General features: G+C 40.2%; 1 protein-coding gene across 5 annotated transcripts in view; it reads left to right on the forward strand.

Annotated features, from left to right (window-relative positions):
* Positions 1–25,408, forward strand: part of BMPER (BMP binding endothelial regulator) — a 151,381-nt gene that overhangs the window by 121,289 nt on the left and 4,684 nt on the right. For all 5 annotated transcript variants that reach the window (XM_054059623.1, XM_054059625.1, XM_054059622.1 and 2 more), the window contains one exon: positions 19,722–19,852. In XM_054059623.1, coding sequence (XP_053915598.1) covers positions 19,722–19,852 — 131 coding nt within the window. The remainder of the gene's footprint in view (positions 1–19,721; positions 19,853–25,408) is intronic.

The raw sequence follows: 25,408 nt of genomic DNA on the forward strand, positions 1-25,408 counted from the left end.
CAGAAAGCAGAAATGTGCTTGTGGAGGGGCTTGCTCTGCTGGGTTTAAGTCTCTATTGAACCCAACAGCTGTGAGACATCAATACTCTCTGTTGAGCTTATGGTAGCATTGCTAGAGAATGTGTTTTGTGGAAGTCAAGATGGAGAGGCAGGCTGTAGAGACTCGATTTGGCACCTTTTTCACTTTTATGACTGGAGCAGTGAGGTTAGCACCAGATTTTGGAGTCCCTATGAGCTGGGGGTAGAGTCCAGTGCTGAGGGCAGCAGCTGGGTGCTTGATCTGCAACTCACAAGCGAAAGGTATTTGCCACTTAGCTGATCTCTAGTGTCTGCATTTTCTGACTCATATTGTGATTCCTGTGATGGTTGGAAACAGCAATAAAAGTGGATTTAGAATGAAAAGATTCAGAACTGTCATGTGGTCTTTTAGAGTGCCATGGGTTTTCCTATGTAGGTTTCTGGGAATTGGGCTGCTCCAGGGGGCAGAGGTATTTGCTTCATGTTTTAGGAATTTGCGCTCTAATCGGAATATGAAGCAGTTGGAAGTTCCCTGGAGGTAAGACCATGAGTGTGATTGACAATGCAAATGGGATATCTAAATGCAGAGATTTAGTTTTACTGTTCCTGTGTAAATGTATGTCTTTACTGGGACTGTGCCTTTCTGGTGCAGTGCACGCAGAGAGCTAAGACAGTATGTTGCCAGTTGTTACTGGCTGCAGAGGATGCTCTAAGTACGAGCCTGTGGCATGGGCAATTTCTATAGCTCTCCTCCACTTTACATCAGCTCAGGGTCAGACCTTAATGGCACAGTTTTCATCAGTCTCACTGCAGGTGAGACGATCGCTTGAGGTCACCCCAGGAAATTGTTCGTGCAGGTTGACATGTCTATTCAGGATTAATACAGAAGTGTGTTTTAAGCCTACCCTAGAGTGCTGTGCAACTGCGTGCAATGAATCATAGGGCCTGCAACTTCTGCTGCATAAACCCATAGAGCTATTTCTTTTGGCAATAAAATAATATTAACAATAATTATAAATAATTATAACAGTAAAGAAGCGTTGCTCCTAGGCAAGTTCTTCTTTCCAGCCTTTAACCTGATATTTCCTTGTGCATTTCATGAATGGAAAAACATCTCTGGGTCACTTTAGTGCACAGAAAACAGGAAAAAGAAAATAAGTGCTGGGATTGTCATCATGACTGATGGAGTCTAGTCATTTCAACAGATTTTTCACGAAGTTGCTGGAAAACTGCTGCTGTTTTGTTTCAGGTTATAGTATAGGACAGCACTTGTTTCTTCTGTTGTCATGACACACTCTCCATTTTGGAAGTCATCCCTTATGACCCCATTTTTGACCTGGATAGCTCAGACCGGAATCTAAAATGACAGAGCCAAGACCTTGGGCCAGGAAAGTATAGGTTTAGAACATCTGGTCAATACTAGACAAGCAATATGCTAATGGTGATGAGGCAGGGGTATCTTCCACCTCTGCACATATTCCCTACTGCTTTTGGAATTCACATGCAGCAGACTTTTTGAAGTCTCTTGCAGAGGGTTGGTATTTTGAAAAGCCAGATAGCATGTCTGCTGTGCTCCAGGCAGCATCAGAGGAAGCCCTAGGAAGAATGCGTATTCCAGAAGCACGACTTGTATATCACTGTGGTCACAGGGTGTGATCTGTACCTTTTGTTCACCCTCACCTCGGGAATGCACTCTAAGTGAAAATAAAAAATTAGAGAGAGGCTCCACCTACCATGCAGAGTTGTTCTGAGGCATAGGCTCGATAACAATGAAGCACCTTGTGCAGCAGAGCTATGGAAAGGACGACAGGTGGGGTCAGAGCCAGATCTGCCATTCTTTCCCTGCTGTTGATGAGTCGTGTGTTATGTGGGACAGATCACTTCCCAAATTGTCACCAACCCCTTGCCTCCCCATAACTGGGTCCCTAAGGGTAAGGTAGAAGTTCCTTGTTTGGATATACCCATTGCCTTGAACTTGCAAAGAACAAACTTAAGGCTTGGCATCATTTCTATCTTCTACCCCCACAAATGTGATATCTGACCATCAATGCAAATAATTTAACAACTGCCTCTGGTTTGAATTGAGCCCGGGGCTGAAAGCTGTTTGCATTCAGTGAGCAGTATGCAAGTTGCATTAAATGAGATGTTGACTTCCCTCTGCTATTAGACATTTATGTAAATGATTAGCAGAAAAGCGGTATCCTCAGCTGAATCTATGTAAAGATGCTGGAGTCATTCCTCATCTGGAGAGCAGGATCACTGTCAATACTTTGAGGAAATACATTGCTTCACTTCATTCCTTGTTAAATAGGAGCTTTTAATGCCAAGGCTCTCACCCTGCCAATGTTCTGCAAATACAAAACTTAGGATTTTTCTCAAGTTAAAAGCACACAAGCTGCATAAGCTTAGCAGGAAACATACAGGGGAAAATGGCATTTCAAGCTACTTTGATTTTAAAAATATTTACTGTATTAGCACATGAATGTAGTTATGCTTTGAGGCTGTAAATATTTTTTACAGTGCTTTGACTTGTGCTATTCATTCACTTTTGAGGCTCCAAATTGCCCATGTACTTGTGTGTGAAATGAAGTATGAAAACAGACCATGGGAAAATGAAAGGCTTCTGAGGCTTACCTGCTGGTTTCAGGCATTCTGGTCTGCTTGCTATCATTGCAGCTTCTGCTTGGCATAAAACCCACCAAGTAGTAGATTGGATATTAACCTCATGGTGCAAAACTGCAATGCATTTGTGGGTGACCAGCTCCCTCCCTAATTTGCAGTTTGCAATCTTTAGAGCACATCAGCAATGTATTTCTGATTTCCTCAACTTTTGGATTCTATTTGAATATAAAGCAAAGAGAGAAGAGCGCTTTCTGAGGTGAGAAGGGGTGACTGAGGCAAGAAAGAGGCAGGAGGACTCCTTTATCTGACATTCACCACAAAAGCAGGAAAGTCAAGGCCTGAGGTTAGCTAGCTATGAGACCACAATGACTCCCTGCCAAACCTCCCAAACTGAGAGACTGCGTGCCTAACTGAAAGATGCTTTGACCTCAGCACCATGATGCTGATGGGCCAAACTGCTCCACAGCTGGGCAGAAAGAACGGAGTCTAGCTATGCAGTTAGGCAGATTCATGGTCTCTGGTGTCCCCAGACCAGAGGCTCCGCTTTGCTGTCTCTCATAGCTCTTCTTGTCCCTCTTACTACCATATTTCATTTTCTGCTTTGAACAGAGGGGGTTCAAAGCAGACTTGGAAGAAGACACAGTTTTCGTATGATTTCTGAAGATAGATATAAGCCCTGTGAAGGGCCAGATGTAGGAGAGCTAGGGGGAACAATCTCATAAATTGTGACTGCCAAGCCTATGATCGCATGTGATATTATTCCACTGCTGAAAATAAATATAATGTATTACTGCAGAGCCAAATTTGGGGCTAGGGAAGTTGGGTAGAGATCCTTGCCTGGGGCTCTCCATGAATCTCTGCTCTTTCTAGTGAAACTGGACTGATTTATGGTTGTGTCTGGAAACTAGAAGTGGCCTAACATGGATCCAAATCCAGAGGCAAATGTCCTTAAAACTGAGTGTTCCATTGTGTGTATGTGTGGGTATGCGTATGGGGGATGGAGAATGAGTTTAGTTTGTTACTAAATTGGAACAGATGTCAGATCTGGAATTGGAGATTTTGGTTCTTGTCCTTGTCCTGTGGAAACAATGCAATGCTATCGTTTCATCTGGCTAGTAGGAGGTCGTGTATGGCTTAGGTCTCAGCTTTGTTACCCTCTGAGCTCTGAGGTTTATCTGAACTGAAACACAAAACAGAATTCAAGTGTTGTGATGGAAAAAATGGAAGTAAGTGTCGGTAACGAATGTTGATAGTCCTGTGGACAGAAACCTTTCAAAGTCCCTCACACTTTACTATTGTCATTCTAAATGGGTCACAGCGTGTGGCCAGCTCAAGATCATATATCAAAAAGCAGATGAACTGCTTATCCTACACATGATAGAACTGAAACTGATATCTTTTTTTTTTTTAGGATTTAATCCTCCTATTCACTATTTTGAAATATGGCTAAGGAAAATCCTATATGAAATGAACGGGCAAAACCAGCATACAAGAGAAAAATGAATGAACGTACACACTGAAAGGGAACATTTTATTCTCCCCAAGTAATTAATGCCATTTTATGGTTTATATGAAATGAAGTAGTCAGTCCTGGCGGTATAGTGAGCAACTTGGCATATGTGCTTCAGTTGCATCCATGGAGAAAAGAAACAGCTCTTTCTGGAGGAAAGTCAGTATGTGAGTATGAGAGAACTTTTTCAGAGCTGGCCATGTAGGATGAGACGTCAAAAGCAGCTGGTGCTGGCCAACCATACCTGGCATTGCAGACAAACAGAATTTTACCCTGGGCTTCAACAGGGATGGAGTTATACCAACACCAACTGTTTCTGGAAAATCTTAACCATGAAAGAGCCTTCTTTTCTCATGCCAGGTCATGTCGTCCTGTAACCAGCTTTTTGAGAGAAGGGAAAAGCTGGCCTGAGGTTAACCACCACATGCCCAGCTGGGACAAGCTCAGAGATGGTGAATGTAGAAATGCTTAAAATATACTCTTTAGCCAAAGTTAGAGCTATTTGTTTAATACCCAAACACATTTAACAATTTCTTAGAAACTTAATTAGTCGTTTCTAACTCCTACCTGCTTTTTTTATTTAACATCAAAATTGTTGTAACATCAAAAAGCCTAATTCATAGTTTAAGACCCTAGGGTGCTAGTGTCAAGCACAGATTAGAATCTCATTGCTACCCTTAGAAAGCTTAAGTTTTAAAGATGTGTGTTTGTCTAGGTTTGCACAGTTCAGGAAAATTTGTCCCATACAGTATTATATGTTGTTCTGCCACTACTGAGTGTCATTTGATAAAGAACCAGCCTGCTTCGCTGCTACAGCTTCCCCATCAAACTGCTTCCTCCACTAACATTTCAATGGGATTGAAAGGTGAGTGTATTAAGAAGCAGAGGGAGGAAATCATAATAGGGTGTCTGTAATATTTCCTGTCTTCAAGTGTCATGCTCTCCAGCCTTTCACTTTGCTCTTGAGAAACAGACAGTCGGGTCTCAATAACTTGGTAGAGTCAGGTCAAAATGCTGCTTACATAAAATGCTTTGTGGGGCTTAAAGTGCACAGAGCAAGAAATTTGTTTTAGGACTTGCTAGATGGCATGCTGCCTTGGAAGGCAGTGCTGTGCTATAATCATCAGGATGCTTTATGAAAACAGATCTGAAGGAGTACAAAGGAGAGCTATTTACAATGCACAGCAGTACATTTTATTGGGAGTACACAGCCAAGAAAGGTATTTTTCTGTACTTCTGAGCACATCTGTAGACGCCCCTAGAAGTATATACCCAAGGAAGTTCTTTTCCCAATTAAAGACCAAAAAGTAACAGCATGTGAGCATATAATAATGTGACAGTTTGTATGAAAAAGTAAAGGAGGGGGCAATACACTTATTTTCCTGAGTTTCATTTTCAGACATTTAATTCTGACCACCCTGAGTCTTCCTGCACTTTAACTTAACTGCAGCCTTTTTGTCACTTCCCATCATGAAAATTGAACAACTTTTCTGTGAGATGATAAGCAGGTGTTACTTTTCATTTTGGCATCAACAGTATTTTGATGCTGGATGAAATAATCCTACCATTAAATAAGAAGTTCACAGTGGTGTTGTGAAGCTTAATTTGTTTGGAAAATGCTTTGCAGTATTCAGATGAAAGGCACTCTGGATATTCAAAGTATTATTACTGCACAGCTGGTGGTCTACATGCTGCAGATGTTTCTTCCATGCTGTTGCATGGTTACTTAAGTGGCTTCTTAATGCAAATGTTCATGAGTGAGCATGCACAACCTCCTCTGCTTATGCTTTTTGGCACAGATTTTATTACTGCTTGACTTTTGATCTTAAAAAGAATAACCTTCCACTGGTGAGGCTGGAATTTTTTTATCTTTTATTCCCCCAAAGCTAGTAGGTGCTGCATGAGTGTGTGACTACATACCTGTTGGTTCAGCCCCCACTGCAAACAACAGCATCTGCAGATATTTACTGTGGGCCTTTTTCTTTAGCCTCCATTTCCTTCTGTGGCTTTTACTCATTCCCACAGTGTTTGCCTCTGGGGACTCTGTCTCTTCTGTTAATTCTCCATCAGCATCACTCTCTTCATGCAGACGTGATGATTCCCTTTGTACCCTTTGCCCAGATGGGATCAAGAACTTCATTGCCTCTTGGTTCTTTCTTTCCGTGGCTGCTGCTACTGTTACATAAAGGGATCTGTAAGAGCCCCTGGGCTTGCCACTCACAACAATATAATCTCTCTGAGAAGATTTCCAGATAATATGAAATTCTAATTTCTGCACGTATGGTGCTATTCTTTCCTTGTAAGTGGAGAAAGCTAAGATCTGACTGCAGCTGACATCCATGTGAAATGTGCTGAACATGTGAACAATCTACACAGAGGTGCTATATGATTTCATCAACCTATCTGGTGAGAGAATGTTCCTCTTCTTTTGCTGTAATTCCAGCAAATGGCAAGATATCCAATGCAATACAAGGGCAACTGAATAAACAAGACTTTTGCCTAACCTGAAGTGCAATGCATAGCCTACTGCATTACTGATCTAGGAGCAAAAAAGAAGCAAATCTTTATATGCACATGCACACACACAGAGGAAGTACAGCAGAATGGTACAGGTTCTGGTTAACATAGAGTTTATTTACAAGACTCACATGGAAAACAGAGTGAATTTGGTATAATATAGTGGGTTGCTTCTTCTGAAGTATTTTGAAGAAGGGATCTCTCTCAACAGCATGTTGAAGAGCCACCATCTTGCAACTCAGAGGAATGAGTTCTGGCCAAACACTTCTGAGAGAAAATATGACAAAGCAGAGGCTTAAAGCTGACTGCATCCAGATAAATAACTTCAGAAAGCAAGGAGAAGCCACCTCACTTTCTGTAGCACTTTCTGCAGAATTAATCATAAATCAAAGCAGAAGGCTCAGTCTTTGCCCAGGAAAGATATATCTGAAGGTGAGACACCTTGAAAGGATTAGAGTGGCTACATTGTGAGGTGAATTGCACCTTAAAGCCTTTGTCATTTCCACTGATTTTTAAATTTAATGTAACAATTTGCCAGTGTTCATGAATTCTTCTAAATGGCACCCCTGGAGACCATAGCTACTTTTAACACAAAGTACTAATATGGTTTATGGAGATATATACAAGTTTCTTTACACTCCTGCGATCCTACTGAAGCGTCTCGTCTTTTCTTCGGGTTGATCTTGGTAGACATATCTTTCATTCTGCCTCCCTAATGTCTCTAAACTGTAAAAATTGCTACAGATATGTGTAACAGGATTTACTCCAAGTTACTTTCCCACCATTACCTACTCCAAGGGCACAGGCTAATGGTACTTCCACTTGTCCAGATCACCATCTTTTTTTTTTCTAGGACTGCTGTTACTGCAGTTATTTCTCTTCTTTCAGTGCAGCTATTTCTAATATTCATGTGCCTGCATCACTGAAATGGGAGAGGGAGCAGGAAGGGAGGGGAGGAAAGAGGGACAGAAGGAAGGAGAAGCTTCTAATGTTATTTCATTGCTCAGTTTATCTGCCCTTAATTATGACAACTACCTCCTTCCCTCTTCTGATATATTCCTTTACTCCTTCTTGTTAGGTATCTCAGCTGAAATCTTGCCATCATATGGGTAACATTTGGATCTATATAATCTCATTCATTATGATGTGATCATTTGTGATTTACTATTGCTTGGTAACAAAAGTTTCTTTTGCACATCATAAAAATCTCATTAAATCACTGGCCCTAGAATACTGGCTGAAAATCAATCAGGAGAGGCTTTTACTCCTGCCACTTTGGCTTGAGATTGAAGTGTTTCATACAGTAGCTCTGCTAGGAGTAAGCTGGGCTTCCTTACTAATGTAATAAAACCAGACCATCCTAAGGGGATGAAGGAGCTACGTTCCAAAACTTGCACTGCGAGCGACCTAAGTTTAATGGAAAACTTTGAAAAGATTCTATTAAAACCCAATTTTCCTTCTATATATCATACACTCTATTTTATGCTTTCCCTGCTCCCTCTTTTTTTCCTTACTGGCACAAAAACACGATCTTTGTTATGACAAAGCTAATCCGCTCATGCTTTCATATGGGCCCCCAGGCTCCCCACCTGTGGAAAGATCCATGGGAGCAGAAAACTACTGAGCGAATGCCACATGCTCACCTCAGTGGGAAGAAATCAGTGGCCTCCCAGAGGCATGGACAGCAAATATCGGGGTTCCTGAGGACTCATAGAGAACATGAATCCTGTGTAACTTCCAACAACAGCTTTTCATTCCATATTGCCTTCTGGGATTTCCCTCTCCTATCAGCTGGGCTTCTTCAGGAGTCATGCTGTATGGGCTGCTTCTCTGCAGCTGTGCTGTCTCCCTTTTTCTGAATACTGAAAGGCACACTCAGTGCTGACAATTTCTACCCACAAACTTTGCTAGTGAGAAATGTTTAATGAAGAATTGCAACCACTGCTAAGTTTGACAGCAAACTTCGTAACAAACTGGTATAGCTCCGAGATCTCTTCGCTGCTTCTGTGGGGAGGCCAGGGATAATTCTGTGGAGTAAAAAGTGATGGAGAGGGAATTAATGGCTTTGTGGCTCCATCAGGCAGCATGCTCAAGGTGGCATTGATCTGCTCCATAGAGTCTCCAAAAAGAGGCAAAATCAGATGTTTAGGATTTTGTATACAAAACAAAGCCCAGAATTTATGTTAGCATCTTTGCTGCTGGGTATCACCCACAGGTGAGCAGGAAAATAACCCGTAATCATGATTATTCTGTGATAAGGAGGGTCTGTTCATGATCATGGACAGCATTTCTCTTTAGGAACTGCTGATTCACATCAGAGCTCTCTTTGTATTTAGCCAAGGAAATGACTGTGCCCAAACCAACACACTGAAAGGTAAGCTTGTCATGAAGGAGAACAAACCTTGGCTCCATCTGCTCACACCATCTCATCCCACCTCACCCAGAAATAGGTCATTCTGACTTTATAACATCCTTGCCGGTTCCTGTGGCTCCCAGGCCAGGCTGATATGTCATACAGTCTCTGTGTCTAGTACAGGAAATTTTAATTCATAGCATTTTAATTAAGGAAGCCTGAATTTAATGTTTTGCTGTGTCCTGAAAAAGACTGGATCCTTTAAAGCCTTGAAATACAGAACTCAAACAAAAAAAAAAAAAAAAAAAGCTGATGAGAGTTCTGAGTCTTGGCTTCTGTGTCCTTGTCAGTAGGAAAATACCGATCAATTTCACTGGAGACGGCATTTCATCCACTGTATTTTCAGGCTTTGTGCAGTGTTTTGCAATTGAGATATTTCACTCAGGAAGGTTCAAGAACTGTGGTAGTATGCGGAGCATCTTTTGTCCAAAGCTTTCTGCATATGAAGTAGCATGCTCGGTCAAACTGACCAGAGACCAGAAACCAGGTCTCTGCCTCCTGGCAGAGTCCTGTATCACTGTTAAACTGTTATGCCTACCCTCTCCCTCTGTTCTATTGAATCTTAAATGGGACCATGGCATCGCTGCTGCTCTTTTAAGATAGTCCTCTTCAGTGGGCAGGGAAACCTCACTTTTGGGATGCCTGCCGATGTCCATGCGGTCTTGAGAGCATGCAGAACAAAAGCAGAGGTGTCTGAGGAAGTGTAAAGGCAGGAACTAAGTATCCAGCATGAAAAAGTCAGTCTTCCTGGAATCAGGACAACCAAACCAAGACTGCAGTTTTGCATTTGGGTGTTTGAATTCTGCCTAAATCATACTTTATGTGCCTATGTCTTTGTATGGGTCTGAGCTAGGACCACATAGGAAGCCCTTAACCGAGGAGCAGAGTGGTTTTTTGAGTGTTTCCATTCAGGGAAGCTGGCTCCTCCACTACTTTTTGCAAACCCTGGTTTTAGCAGTAATCTTTAGTGAAGAACAAACAGGGAGACCTCTGAGATGAAATGCTCTGTGAGGATGTGACAGTCTGGAAGGGTGGCATGCTCAGTGAGTCTGACTTTGCTGAAATGAGATTTTGGCTCTTGGTTTGTAAAGGGAGCAAAATGAGGAGGAAAGCTGTTCTCTGAGTAGTGGTCTCCTATCTGCTTTTTCCCTTGCTCTCTTTCATTTTCCTTCTGGAGGCAGCAACTTTTTAAATGCTCTGCAGCCACCTAGAGGAAAAATAAGCTTGATTGAAGTTAATTTTACATGGGTTAATCCAGGGAGAGGGCTCTGCAGAGTTTAAGAATGTGAGTTTCTAAACTAGCCAGCCTGTTTATTATTATATCTCAAGACCTCCGTGGAAATATATACAATGAATAATCTTCAAAAGCTGAAGATGACTTCAGTTTATGTTTACACTTTGGAAATATTTCCTGCTTCTTGTTCTTATTGTGCTTGTTAGTGGATATGACATATTTTTATGACAGATAGCATAGCAGGACCACGATATATTTTGTTGGTAGATAGAAGGATACGATCTGTTTTGAATTTTTATTTTTGGAGTTTTAAATCTTGTGTTATTTTATATGTCTATCTCATGACTATAGCAACATGTGATTGGCATATATATATATATGGTTTATGTTTCTGCAGGGCCATGACTTCAGAATCTCTCAATAATTTTTGAGGTTCTATCTAGGATGTTTATAAGCTTCTGAAAAACATCTGGCTTTTCTCAAATGAGGACTGTCACACAGAATACACTAATGGGCTCTCTGTCTGCTAGAGTGAAAGTCAATGCAGTCATATTAGATTGATTTGGTCTATGCCATGTTCTTTTGCACTGTATGAAACATAATAACTATGGTTAGCTGTTGATTGAAAGTACCCTTTCAATGCTGTAAAGTTAGATATTAAAACATGTCTGTCTTTCTGAAATTGAATTGAAATGACTGTTTTTCCCCTCTCTTTAGATAAGATATGACAGTTTAGTCTCCACTTGTGCCTGAAGAACTGGGGACTGGCTGGGCTCTTCTTTAAAAATCAAGTCTAGACATGAGGAATAAGATAAAATTTTATGTTAATTATGTAATGCAAAAGCTCAAAATTATGATGGTTTTTTCCATGGCAGCTATACCAGAGGACACTGTAAATTCCATTATCATGGAGTGACTCTCTCATAAGGCAAATTCATATTAGCAGTGTAGGTGCTAAGCTAACCATGTGCACACAGTGACCTGAATGAAAATGTAGAAGTACTAGTATGGATATTGAGAAGGTCTGCTAAGTCAGCCACTATTTCTATTCATCTCATAAGAAAGGCTTGATGTACACATCTGAAATACCAGTATGATGTAGTCAGTTAAGTAGCTTGAATACTGCTGCGTTATGTCAGGACAGGATAAATAATAAGGAATCTTATTGGTTTAAGAAATTCAAAACAAGAAGTCATGGAATTTAGAAATTTGTCTATATTGTGGCCACTGAGGGGAAGCAGTTGGCTTCTGGAAATACAAAGTAGGTCAGTTTGGTCAAAACACTCTCCCACAGGGAATCAGTGATGAGTACATATATTGTACACCTTCTGCTACCGGGCTTCTGAAAAATAGGATTTATGGTAGAAAAGCCCTTAGCAGGTGACTTCCTTTCCGATAACAAAGAGGTGTGGTTTTTTTTTTTCTGGAAAGCTTTGCAGAAATGCATGATAAGCCATACCAGGTAGGATTAGACATACAACTACTGTCATCTTTATCTATTATGTGATGCATATTTCTAAGTGGGTGACTGTGGATATTAATTAACTAAAGAAATACATGCCTTTGGAAAACAGATTCCAGCTTTTCATTCTTCAGTGTTAGGTTCCAGGTGATATTCTTAAATTTGCCTCTGTATCTCCTTGATGGTCTAAACTTCTTATTGCAAATGGCGTCTTTATAATGAGTTTGGAAACAGCCTGTTCTTGAGCAGAGTTACTATGTTCCTTCTGTTTTCCAGCCAGATACACAAACCACAGATCATACAACATACAGGCAGCCAAATCCTTTTTGCAGTAATCTCACCAAAGAAAGTGGAACAAATTGTATGTACATGGCTCAAGTAAGCGAGTAAGAGTAAGCATTTTTTTGGTGGGTACATTTCATTGTGATACTGGGAACTTGTTTGAAATGGGTTAAGCAACTTACAATATATGTCCTCTTCGCTCCAATAATTCTGTATATGAAGTTGTACGTAATGTACACAGAGAAGTGGTTTTTAACTGTTTCACTTCAGGCTGTATGGTACATAAGGACTCAAAATCAAACCACTTGAGTTCTCATGCATGCAGACATTTATTTCAAATGCCAGGACTTTAGAGTTTAAACCCTGCATGGCCAACACAAATGAAACAGAAGAAGAGGAGGTGAAAACTCTCTCCCACTTTCTAAAAGTGAGTGGAAGTGCAATGAGTCAGTTCTTCCATGGTTGTGAATGGCATTTCCATATTTTATTGAAGTTTCTTGAGCAAAAATACACTTTCTTTAATGGTAGCAAGTCAGCTGCTTGACTGTACTGTAACCTTCAGCTCTAGGAAGTATTCAGAGTCATACCAGATGTTTTTGGAGCCCAGCATGGGACTTCATTGTCTTCCTCACTCATGGTTCAGCTATTTCCCCAGAGAGAGATTTTCACCAGCCTTGCCTTTCTCAGGACCAGAAAGAACATTTAAAGACACAGATGCCTGTAAGGATCCAAGCACAAGATAGAAAAAGCCTACTTGACACATTAGTAGAATTATCGTGAAGAAAGAAGTGGTGAACGATGCTGTGCTGTTTTGTTCTTTATTTGGTTCTTCCTCCTTCCCTCCTTTTAAGTGCCTTTACCACTGCTACTACATATTCATAGAGATTATAAATATGGTCTCGGGGTAATGCTGCCCTGAGAATTATAATTTTATGCAGTTTTAGAATATGTTCCAGAATGTTTCATTGTTCTTTTTACTATATTCTTGCGGGTAATGTTGGTTAAGGCAATAAAACACAATTCTGGCACAGCATGCCCTTTGTATAAAGGTTAAAAATACACATAGAACACTCTTCTTTGGCATTTTCCAAAAGCTTTTGGATAATACTTTTAGCAGCACATAGTATAGGCTTGTGGTGATATTGTGCAGCACAGTAGGCTTTTTCAGGGGTCTGCATGGACCTTCAATTCAGTATCTGGAAAATACCATTTTTGCTTACCCTTTATGGGGAAAGTATGAGTTCTTACTATTTCTAAAGGAGCTGGATATTCAAAGAAATCAAAATTGAATTGCTGTCTGTCCCTGCTTTGTTGGAAATTACCAGCAATAATTACCACTTGCATTTAAAACATTGTTTTCCCAAGTTGACTGAACTCCTCTAAATAACTGCTTTGGAAGGATGCCTTGGCCAGGCAGGGATGAATGTGGATATTTTGTGTGATTCTGTTTAATTATCTCTGAATGCCAATTCTATATCTGGAGTAGGAACGATGGTTAAATTAGGACTTTTCAATGTGTGTGTAACGTGACTACTATGTCCTAGAAATCTTAGATCGCATGCAGCTCTTGTCCTTTGGTGGAGTTGCACACACTATCATTTCCTCCTGCTTGGCTCTGTGGGGCAATACAGTCCAAGGTTGACTCCAGTTTGCATAAAATCAGGGATTTGAATGCATGATTCAAATGCCTACTGCTGCAAACTCCTCCTCTGCGACTGGCCAAAAATAACTCTGATATTCTAAAGCATTATGGCCAACGCTCTCATTATAGGAATGAGATTTCCTTACGGAAAGCGTATGCCTGCATTTGATTTGCTGTGCACTGCTCACCAAAGATGAGCTGTGAGTTCCCTTTCTGCTCCCACATTTTTAGGGGTTTTTTGGAGCCCATTCAGCAGTGTGGGAGTTCTTGTACTGTGTGGGAGTCTCCAGTACAAAGTGCATGCATGCTGCCTGCCTCTTTTTCTGGGCACTTTCTCACTTAAGGTAAAAACAGGTCAGGGCACTGGTGATTTAACTTTGTTAAGGATGCCTTTATTAGATCCTTTATTTAAGGCAATGTTACCATTGTTAAGATGTGTGGGAAAAGCACAAAGGGAGTGTAGATATAGTAACCTGGTCTTGGAAGAAATGATCCTTGAAAATGACTGCCTTTGCTGCGTGAACAGTCTGTTCCCCAGGCAGGTGCTTTGAACAAATACTCAATACATGTAAAGGCTTCTGCGTTTTCAGCAGCCTCCAAAATTACCTTCCTCATGAGTTATTCACTGCTATTGGGTTTGTATTAGTAAATTCTGGAGAAAGAGAAAATTATCTCAAGCCTCAAAGCCGTAGAAAGTCTCCAGCTCTGCATAAATTAAATAGGCACATGCAGGCGAGCCTGAGCCTTTCCATTATACATTGGAATATGGTTCATTTTCTCATCTTCTTACCTTGTGAAATGACTTCTTTAGCTGGGGCCATAAATAGTAGCAGCTCATTGAAACTTTGCAGGAAAAGCAGTCCAAATTTTCTTGTAACAACATAACTACTGACAGAAGCTATTGGCTTTTATTTTTCCTGTAGAGGAAGAGAAAAGAGGTCTAATTTTGGATCAAGAAAAATAAATCCTGAGTGTTGCTGCTGAACTGTGAGCACCCCAGTGTGATAACATTGTGTAGAATATGGCTATTTCCATATCCATTGCTAAACTAGGCCAAGCTTGTACTACAACTCCGATTTGGCATACTCAAAAAGAAGTTACTCCAAGAAATCTGTCTCACAGGATGATGGGGCTGGAAATCAATCCTCCTTTCTAGGCAGATGACCTTTCAGGCTTTGGAGTTTGCAGCTTGTGTACAGCTTGTCCAAGGTATAGGGGACAAACTCCTTCACTGCCTGAGGCCTGTTCCCATACATAAAATGCATGTAGTTGTGCACTAACTGCTTTTGTAAAGTCTGTTGAGATCTGCTTGGTGCAAAGAGGAAAACATTCATGTTTTCTGTTCGTGTAAAGCCACTTCTTCAAGGTACCAAAAGCTTTGAAAAATTCACTGAATCACACTCCTGTTGTGAAATGTGGAAAGTAAAATGCAAAGAAGAAACAGTCCCTTCCAATATGGCTGGTTCTGGTTTTGGATTTGTGTGTACTGCAAAGAAAAAGGAACTGCTGATGTTCAGCAAGTGAACATCTGCATTTTCATTCTCACATGGCACGTACTAAGTCTATATGCTTCATTGCTGTGATCTTTTCTTCTTCTTCTTTTTAATAGTGAATGTAGCACAGGACTTGGTTCTTTGCCCTTTGTGGGACTTGGAGACTTTCCATGGTTTAATGTGAAAAAGGGCTGTTGCTGAAGGACTGTACTCATCCTGTTAGCTTTGAAGATATGGAAGCAGAGTGTGTGTGTGCGTCTGTCTCATTCGAGGGTGTGTCACACAGCTGCCGGATGCCTTTACTTTCATGGATTTCCCCTTGCAACAGTTTGCAATTATACACACCCAATTAGCACCATCTCTGACACACATACTGCAGGCAGCATAGATGGCATCAAAAGGAATCACAGTGAAGCACTTGGTACAGGTTGAGGACTGAGGGGCTGGCTGCTTTCGGGTGCTTATTCAGAACAGGGACTCCAGATAAGTGCACCATCACAACCAAGTATTTTTCAGAAATGTAAGTATGTCCTTAAAAGAAATGTAATTTTCTTTTGGACCACCACATCATTGCATCTCTATACGATTTCACTGAGGGCAGAGATAAGGCTGCTTGAAGTATCATGTGTATTTCCATAGCTGATTAAATGGCTTCATTTTATGAGTAACTTGCACTGCAGTCTTCCTGTAGGATTATTTCTATGTGACGATAATGTTTTGATGTTTAAGCATCTGATATTCTCAATTTCACTTCATTTAAGGAAATGTTTTTGTCTTGGCAAAGAGTCACAATTCCTGGGAAGACTCAAAGTTTCCCTTAGTGTGCAGTATGGTAACTTGTGGCTTCATTATCAGCATAATTCCAAAGTTTGACTAAAAGGGCTTTTTTCTATTGTTTGAACAGTCCAGTTGAATTGGAGTACTGATAAGCCTCTACCCACATGGAGTTAGTGTCACCAAATCTATTTATTGGATTCAAAGAAGGACTGAAGAGGAGGCAAAATCTGGGGTAGCAGAGAGTAATTTTTGAAATGTATCGCTGGAGAGGTGAAAAACCCAACCTGCTATGTGGATAACAAAGATTTTTTCAAGATGAAAACAAGAATCTTTTTCACACAAGAATCAGTTTTTAAATTTACCTAGTCAAGCACCCTGTAATAGTCCTCTAATACAACTGTAACAGCAATAACTGTGGGAAATGTAATTAAATGCAAGAAGTAAACACTTTTGAAAATACTATAGACCCAGGGTCAAAGCTTGGCCATAGGCCATTGCCAGCTCCTCCTCACCAGACAGCCCCAAGGGGATAGACATCTTTTGCTTCCATGTCCTTTCCCAGAATTGCCCTTTGACTCTTATGGTGGCTATCAAACCACATACCTGCTCCCTGCTGATTTCAGAAGTGATATAAAAAGTCTGCTCTCCCCTAGCTGACAATACATCTAGCTGCAATTAATATTAATGTGTTAAACTTGCCAGCAAGGAATTTCATTAGGAGAAAAAAGGTTTTATTTTGATTTACTAAGCTTGGCAGTTGTGAATATAATTTCATTTACTCTCATTTTTTTTTTTTATTTAACCATAATTAATTAAACCTTACAATAATTAGCAATTGTAATTAATTAATAAAATCACCACAAGCTGATGAATGCTCCTCAGCCAAGCCTAGGGCTTGAGCCTAGCAGCTGTCATGAGGATTAAACACTTTAGGAAAATAAAAATTACACAAGCAATTAGGTGTGCAATGAATCAGAGGACTGTTTGTGTTGCACATGGCAGGCTACTTTGCTTAGAGGACAGCCATGCTGAATACTGTAGCAAATAGTGCTGATTTCAGCCAAAGTAGGGATAGTTTGCTCTGGAGCCTGTCTGGATGTCCAAGGCCATTTTAGTGCCAAGGGCTAATAGCATTATGCTGCTCATGTGCATGTAGAATCTAAATTCTCTGAACTGTTACAGAGTGTGGCTGCCCTCCTGCAGACTGGGAACAGTGCCCCAGCCTCGCTAATCCTCCAGACCATGCCCAGACTTTGTCAGGGTGAATGCTAGCCTTGCCACAAACATAATGATTGAAAAAGCTGGGTGATTGATAGTAAGCCTGGAGTTTTCCTGACCTGATGTAAGCACCTGAAGTAGCTGTAGATGCGTTGACTCAGTGCAGGAGGTTGCATCTCCTTCTGAGCAATGGTAAAAAATGCATTTATGCTTTCAAAAGCAGAGGAAGAACATCAGGTTTAGGATGTTATAATTTCTAAGGCAGGGAGTCAGTGAACACATAGCCAACCTGGCACTGGCAAGCATTTCTAAACACTGTGGTCATTTATAATAACTAAATTGTATTGGAGAGCAGTAAAATGCAAAGGAGGATAGCATAGAAACAAAAAGATGATGAGATGGTATCTTGATAACGGACTCTACTTGCGGAGATTATTATTAGACTCTTCTTGTGATAATAATTTGCTACAATAGCAAACAAGCATTTACTTCACTGTAAAATGAGACATAGACCTCCTAAATGGCATAGGGTATGTGGAATGATGCCTGCTGCCAGGATGCTAGCAAAAGATCACAGGCACATTGTGGCCAACAGAAACAGTGTAAAGTTATTTAGTGTGTCACATAAAAAGGTGACCCTCTGTTCTTATATGAGGTCTTTTATCAGCTAACAACATCAAACAATGCCAAACATGTTGTGCTAATCTGTTCCTTGCTGCCTATCAGTTACGATACCCATACAGCAACATCTGTTACTGGGAAAGATGTAAAGGGACCTACCATGAAACTAAAGTGAAATAAAATTGCTTTGTCTCTAGAAAGTAAACTTATTTCAAATGGAAATCAAAGATCTGTAAATATGACTATGTTATATATTTGATCCAAAGCAATTCTATTTATCTGTTTAAATTCTGTTTATCTGTGTTAATCTATCTAAACTGGTAAGCATAGGACAGGTAACCCTTTTACATTACCATTTATGTTGCTTATTTGTCACAGTAAATTTTTAGGTACTTTCATGTTGGGGTGTCCACTGAGAGTAAAAATGATTAATTGCTCATGGAAATGTCAGGCAGAACTGTCAGGTTTAACAACTGAAATAGCCAGGGACTTTGGCAAAGGGATATGCTCCTCTTTCAGGGGCACCGTCGGATATGCGGAAACAAGCTTGTCTGTGTTCAAAGGGCCAATAATCTTCTCTCCTAGTTTTAAATAAAGGGTTCCCAATGTTTCAAAAACATTTTATGGGCCTGCTGATTATTTGCTGTTCAGCTGTGGGGGAAGTTTCCAGAAAATTAGGCCTATATCCATCCTTCTCCTAAAGACAATCAAATTTTTTTTCCACAGCAAGAACAGTTAACAGAGAGCTCATTTTTCGCTTCAGCCCTTGGTCATTCTGGAGGATTTTTGTCTCTCACAAATATTGCCCTGTCCCCTCAGGAATGGAGAAGTTGCTGAATGTACATTGGAGCAGGGGGCTCCTGCCCATTGACAGCCAAGGTGCAAGCACAGAGCACACTCTGCGTGGAAAGCAGAAGAACTGAGAGCCTGATTTTCAGAGGATCGAATATGTTTTCTCCATGCCTTGTCCCTACCTTCGAATGATTTTGAAGAAGAGCAGATACTCAGCATTTCTGAATTTGAATTGCTGCACTTGCAGAAGTGTTTAAGCATTTTGCATACGCAGAAAATGCTGACTGCAAATCCATCAGCTCTCACCAGTTGTATTTTAGGTCTGTGCCAAATGGGCACACATTCTGGATGAGCTAACTTGAAATACAGTGGTGACATACACAGTGGCAGTTTCACTTAGGGCCATGTTAACAGCTTTGCTCCCTGCCGTGTTTTGTGGTGATTCCATCTTAGGCAATGGAAGAAGGTGGTGGTATTAACAACTGCCTGAGGGATTTCCTAGCATGAGAACTGCTCAGTTACGTTGCATAACTCCTGCTCCTTTGGAGTATCTTAAAGTCTGGCATTTAGTAGTGATGCTGCTGGGAAAACAGGCATATAGCTGCTTTGGTTCCTTCAAAGTGGAGAGAAGCTGGAGGCAAGCCAGAGTGAAGGCACCATTTCTCGTCTATTGTATGGAAGGGCACGTGCATCAGCCTGCATGTCACCAATTTAACACTGCTGCTGTTACTATTGATAATATTATTAAATTATTACTTTCAAGGGAATAAGAAAGAACTCTTTATTTCGTGTTGACACAAAATCATTGCAAAAATGGAGTTTGCCTTCTCCCACTGTGGTCTCAGCCATTGCTGCCTGATCTTTCCTGGATCTTCTCACCTACCTGTTTTCCTATGGTTCTCTCTTTGGTGCTCTTGAGCATTCTCTACAGCAGAGAAAGACATCAGAAATAGACGAGCCCTTAGGATTTGGCAGTAGGCACATATTTAACTTTATTGCTGTTTAACACAACTTGCTGTGGCATTGAGTTCCGCACAAGTGGAAAGTAGATGAATCCAAATCACGGAGAGATATCTGCCAAATCTTTCCTTGCTCATTTGTTTTGGGGCTTTGTTCTGCAGGTCCTGCGTGACAGACATGTGTGAGTGCCCAGTCCATAAAAACTGCTACTGCGAGTCATTCCTGGCGTATGCCCGAGCCTGTCAGAGGGAAGGGCTGAAAGTCCATTGGGTACCAGAGCAGAGCTGTGCAGGTAAGCGGTTTGGGACTGCTTCTTTGTAAGCCAGTGCATACGTTAATAGGCTACTATCTGATTACTGATCAAATATGGAGTGTCAAAAAAAGAACTGGAAAAAAGGAGCTGGGGTTGCACCAGCAGTGAAGCTGCATTCTGAGTTATGGAGAAAGGCCTTATGAGGAAAGATATTCAACCATCAGATGTTAGATATGTTTATTTTGTTACAAAACTTTTCACCTTTAATGCCAGCTATCTTAATTTTCTTAATTCTTCTAGGAAGAATTATATGCCTTTTTCTTTCAGTATATGTAAACAGTTGATTACAGATGATGTTTAAACTCTTTTGACCTCCTGTTAAAGCACAGTTACATTTCCTGAGACAACATGCAAGATACGATTGCTGTAGGGTCAAGAAGGGAAGAAGAGAGAAGGTGTTTAATGGGAATATTAAAATGCAAATCTGCATTAATTCTGGTACTTGGACTAGATTCTCCATGTGATTAGGACTGCATTAATTTTGAGTAATTGTGAATAATTGTTTCCATGAGAAATGGTGGCCTGTGGTCATGGGCACTTGAGGTAAAATGCAATATTGTAGATGAATATTTCCCCTGATGATGGTCTCATTAATTTAGGACGTTCTATAATGGCATCGATTTGCCTGGAAATGTATTCAGATTTATGTAAAGCAATTGAGAGAAGTTGGAAAAAAAAGTTATGGAAGGATACTGAGTGCTAGTCAAAGAGCTATTACTCTGTGGTCCATTTTGATGATTGTGTGTGGTTCAGGGTCTACTCTCTCAACTTCAATTTCCTTTTCTGTTGAAGGCACAATAGCAGGGATGGGTGAGTGACAAAGCAAATTACATTTGATTGACCGTTCCCGAAAGGCTTGTGTTTTTTTCTTACAAAGGAAGAGAACAATCCAAACAGAGTGTCACTCAGTGAAAGGAGTATTCAAGGATGTGGTCTCAGACAGCACTAATAACGTATGTAATTTTAATCTATTGATCTAGTAGCAGATCCATGCAGAACCTGAAACGAGCATGCTGACCTTTTTTTTTTCTGACCAAAGCACTTCAGACTGAGACCTCAATTGAAAGATGCTGTAAAAAGAATAAAAACTCAAGTCTCTGCCTTAAGGAGTTTATACAAGTGTTGGCATATCACAACTTAACTAATTGAAGCTTCTTTTCACATTTTTTTTCTGGCATTTTACCAAAGAAAAGAAAAGTTTCTAAGACAAAAACAGTCCTTGAGAAAACATTATGAAGGGATTTAAATACACATCTTCCGTTAAAGCTAATGAAAGAAGTGTTTAAATACACCCGAGTCTCAGTGCAGACTTTTAAAGGCAAAGCGGAAATCTTGTTAAGCAGAAAATGTAGATAAGCTGTATATGGTCATGTACCTCAAACTCTTACTTAACCATCCAATGTCAAACAAGTAGCACCGTCTTCTATATAGCACCGTCTTCTATAGCAAATTGTACAGTAATAATTAAGTGCATCCACTGAAATCCATGTGTTACCAGAGTCCAGCATCAAAATTTTCATGTTTAACTTACTTTTTTCTCCCCAAAACTTGTAGTTACAATTATTGTGTCCTAATTATGGCTAAAAGTTCTTGGGTATGAAATAATATATCCATAATAAAACTTTAGTGTTCTGTGAGTTTCATTTCCTGCTTGACATTTCATAGCTGGTAGGATACTTGGAAGAGCTGTATTCTGATTAAAATGGAGTCTATTTATTAGTAAAGTCAGGTTTTAATTATTCTTTTGTGTGTAATAAAGACAGATCTTGTGTGGTTGCCAGTTTCTCTACCCTGACTGCTATGAAGTCTTAGCTCATTTTTGTAATCTTTAGGAAGATTGTGTTGTCTGGAGGCCCAGCCAAACGGGGTGCTCAGGAGGCTGAATTACATGTCCTGCTTCCTATATGCTCTTCTTCCTCCTCCCACAGTGCAACAGCACATCCTCCTCTAAGTCCTTCATGAAATACTGCTGCTCAAGGTTTTCTGTCCTTTGAGCTTGGCTCTATAAGGGGAATGTCAGCTGTTGTTTAACCAGAGAAGTGAATAGAAGAAAGTAGTACGTAAGGAAAATGGTTACAGTAGGACAGGGCTGGTGAGATCTGCATGGGAACTGAGAGGGTTTGGAAAGGAATATGGGTTTCCATGGGAAGTAGTGGGGAGTGAGACCCTCTTTAGGGGGTTGGAAACAGGAAAGAAATATGATGTGTGAAGGAGAAGGTAAAAAAAAACAAAACTGGAGATCCAGTGTGTGGGAAAGAAGAAATATCTGATACATGCAAGAGGGAAAGGAAAGGATACAAATGGAAGGAGGAGATCTGAAAAGGAAATGAAATAGAAAAAAGATTTTTTTTTTTAGCCCAAGAAAGGCTAAGCAAGCAGTTCATAAAATGAAATTAAGTAAACTGAAGTGGTGAGAGGCCTTGGACCACAGTGATTTAACACTGAATTTCTGAGGGCACTGAGAGAAAAAATATTCAAGGATGGCAGATGGCAATAACTCCCTACCATGAGCATGAGGTAGGGCATGGCTACAGAGGCAAGAAGGCACAGACTATAATAAAGCGCAGAGTGGACATGGTAGCGCTGATGAGCTGACATGATCCAGCAGCCTCATAAAAACTGAATAATTTTCTCTTTTTCCTGTATGATTGGTTGAACTAGAGGAGAGTGAGTGTGTATCTGATTTTGACTCTTCTCTCCTGCATACCCTCTTCTCTGCTGTGAAATTTTCTGACCAAAGTCAGTCTTTTCTCCTGTTATATGGTGCTTTCCTTTAATATCTTTATTCTATGTGGATGTATATCAGAATGCTATTGTGACTTTTCAGTGGAAGTTCACTAAAAAATGAAGGTTGAAAGAATTAGTACAAGTGTGTCATTAGAAGGTCAGTGCCCAGATCTAGTGCCTTCTACTAAGTTAGAAGGAGTTGTTGTGAACTACAAGGACCACAAGTGACAGTTTGAAAGTACTAGAAAATACCTCGAAAGCCCAAACACCAACAGAAGCAGCAGGATGATTCATTGATTTACAAATATTAGCTCAGAAATTTATGTGGAATTCAACTTACCAGATATCATCCACCAAGGGAATCCTTCAGCAGTTCTGTGCTAGGTATTTTGGCTTTTGTGTTGAGGAACAAGAATTCTGCCTAAATAATTATGGCCCTGTCTACAAAGACAGGCACAGACAGATACAGGCCTTCTCTGTGAAACTACCAAACTGGCTGGAATAAACCAGCTCTGGTCTGAAAACTGTATAGCCTTATTAGGCAGGGTTTATTAGCTCAGGCACAGTGCTGTATTTATGTGGCTGTATGGTTTCTGGTCTGGAGCTGGCTATCATCCCACCAGCTCAGAAAGCGGTCTGAGGAAGCTCACATCTGTCATGCCAAACACATGTTCTAGAAGAAGAGTGGAAAAATCCTGTTGGGACTGGTAACGTTGCAAAATGCAGTATTATTAGTAACTTTTGTACTTTGGGGTTGGGTTTTCGATTTTTTTTTTTTTTTGCTAGTCCACTAAGGAAGTGATTACTAACAGAGCTCAGTTCTTTAGGAGAGGAATTTGCCTTGAAAGATGGGTGCAAAGGCATCACTTCTGTTTTCCATGTTTACATGGTACTGATACATTTCAGCAGTCCCTGGGAAGCCTGCTGCAGAATGTCTTTATTTTTATTTTTTATACTGTTGATAAAGTGGAATGTTTTTGATCAATTGCACTACGTTAACAACTGAAGCCCTCAACAACAAAAGCCATCCAGGGCACTTAAACAGCAGCTGTTGTACTTTTCTGATTTTTCCCTTGACAGCAAATTAATAATGCCATTATAGATTTCCTACAGCAGAAACCAAATTAATCATATTTTCTGTATACAGACTCCATCTTCTGAAGGAGAAGGAGGTGTTTTGACATGCCACATCCATGTGTGGTACAGCAGAGCTGGGAACTACTTACAGGCGCCGTGGCTGGATGAGGGCAGCCTGTAATATATTTTTATGTGTCTGGGGCAGAGATGGGGAGGTGGAAAGGAGGCCTCGGTCAACTTTCCTCAAACTCACTGGCTGAGGCATCAAACAAAGTTCAGGCGGAATAAATGGGATGGCTATTACTGCATTGAAGCTTTGAGGGGTGAAACCTGGGCAGCCTCAAAACTGAAGCCTGCAGACCTTTTTATATGGAAACTGCGTGTACTGAAGCCTAATGTTTGAGTTTGGGGTTGGTCAATTAGAGAAACTCATTTTCAGAGAGGAGGGACAAAAGCTTCTAGTTAACAGTCCCCTTAAGATAATTAATGTTGTGTGTGGATAATCATGAACTGTCTTAGAACATCTTGGTCTGCTCTTCTCGACAGCTAATATGTTGTTTGCAAAGCTCCTGGAAACTCTGTACATTTTCATTTTCCTTCTTATACAGATTCAGTCTCTATTCTTAACATTTTATGTAACTGCAGAGTTTTTTGTGAACCTAACATTTTACTGTATGCTCACTAGTGCTTGCATGTTTTTCCAATGTTTTTCCACCTTCTAAATTTCCTGTTTCATTTGAATTTTGTTTTAGTTATTCCTTTTGTTTGTGCCTTCTTCCATGTGCATGAAAGTTCTCAAAAGATCTATGCTCACATGCAGAATAAGCCAATCTTGAAAACTGCTCTACCCCTAATATCTACTTAATATCTAGTATCTATCTAAATATTCAACTGTTGATTCTCTGTAACTCTAGGGTAATTTTCTGCTGTACTATCCAATTTTTCCATTTTTTTGTTTTCTTATTTAATATCTGTGTCCTGAGAACTTCTTGTGTGTTCTTGCTGGAATTCCTTCTTCACGGATGCTTTTCACAAGTGTATAAATGCCATAAAATGCGTAAGAAGTAATCCTGCAAGAAGCTGGTGCTATTTTGCAGATCACTGGTTGAGAGGAACCTCTTAAATTTATGGTGTCTTAGCACTAAGACTTCCATCCTCTGTGTAACACTCTTACACATATTTAATCAATCAATTTCTGCCTATTTTCTCTTTATGAATAATAACAGTACTGTAATTGCTCTCTGAGGCCACTCCTTACAACAAACAGGCATTTTTCTGCCTGTAACAGACCGGTTCTTTAAAAATTCTGTACTTTCAATTTCTCTCAAAACAGAAGAAACCTTCTTAATGCAACCACCTCTCTGTAAATAGCAAGAGATGATTCTGGATGCTTGAGAGTCCCTCGCCATCTAGAAACTGTTTTATCAGTACTTGTTTTTGCCATCAGCACAGCTGTTAGAAAGAATAACAGGCTTTTATTTGCTATCGAACAATGTATTATTCTCCATACTAAAAAGGCAGGATATAAAATGTTAAGAGTTTAAATATTGATTTGAAGGGGATGTAGTGCTTTTAGCGGAGCTTTCAGTGGTCTCTTATGTTGGAAATGCATTGAACTGTCAACTACATAAATCAATGAATAGATACTGGAATCATTAAGTACAAGAATCCTCATTCTCAGTGATCCTTTGGAAAAATAGCATAATGCATAGAAATAATTGATTTTTTTTT

This window comes from Cuculus canorus, chromosome 2, assembly GCF_017976375.1.
Source record: "Cuculus canorus isolate bCucCan1 chromosome 2, bCucCan1.pri, whole genome shotgun sequence".
Classification (NCBI taxonomy): Eukaryota; Metazoa; Chordata; class Aves; order Cuculiformes; family Cuculidae; genus Cuculus; species Cuculus canorus.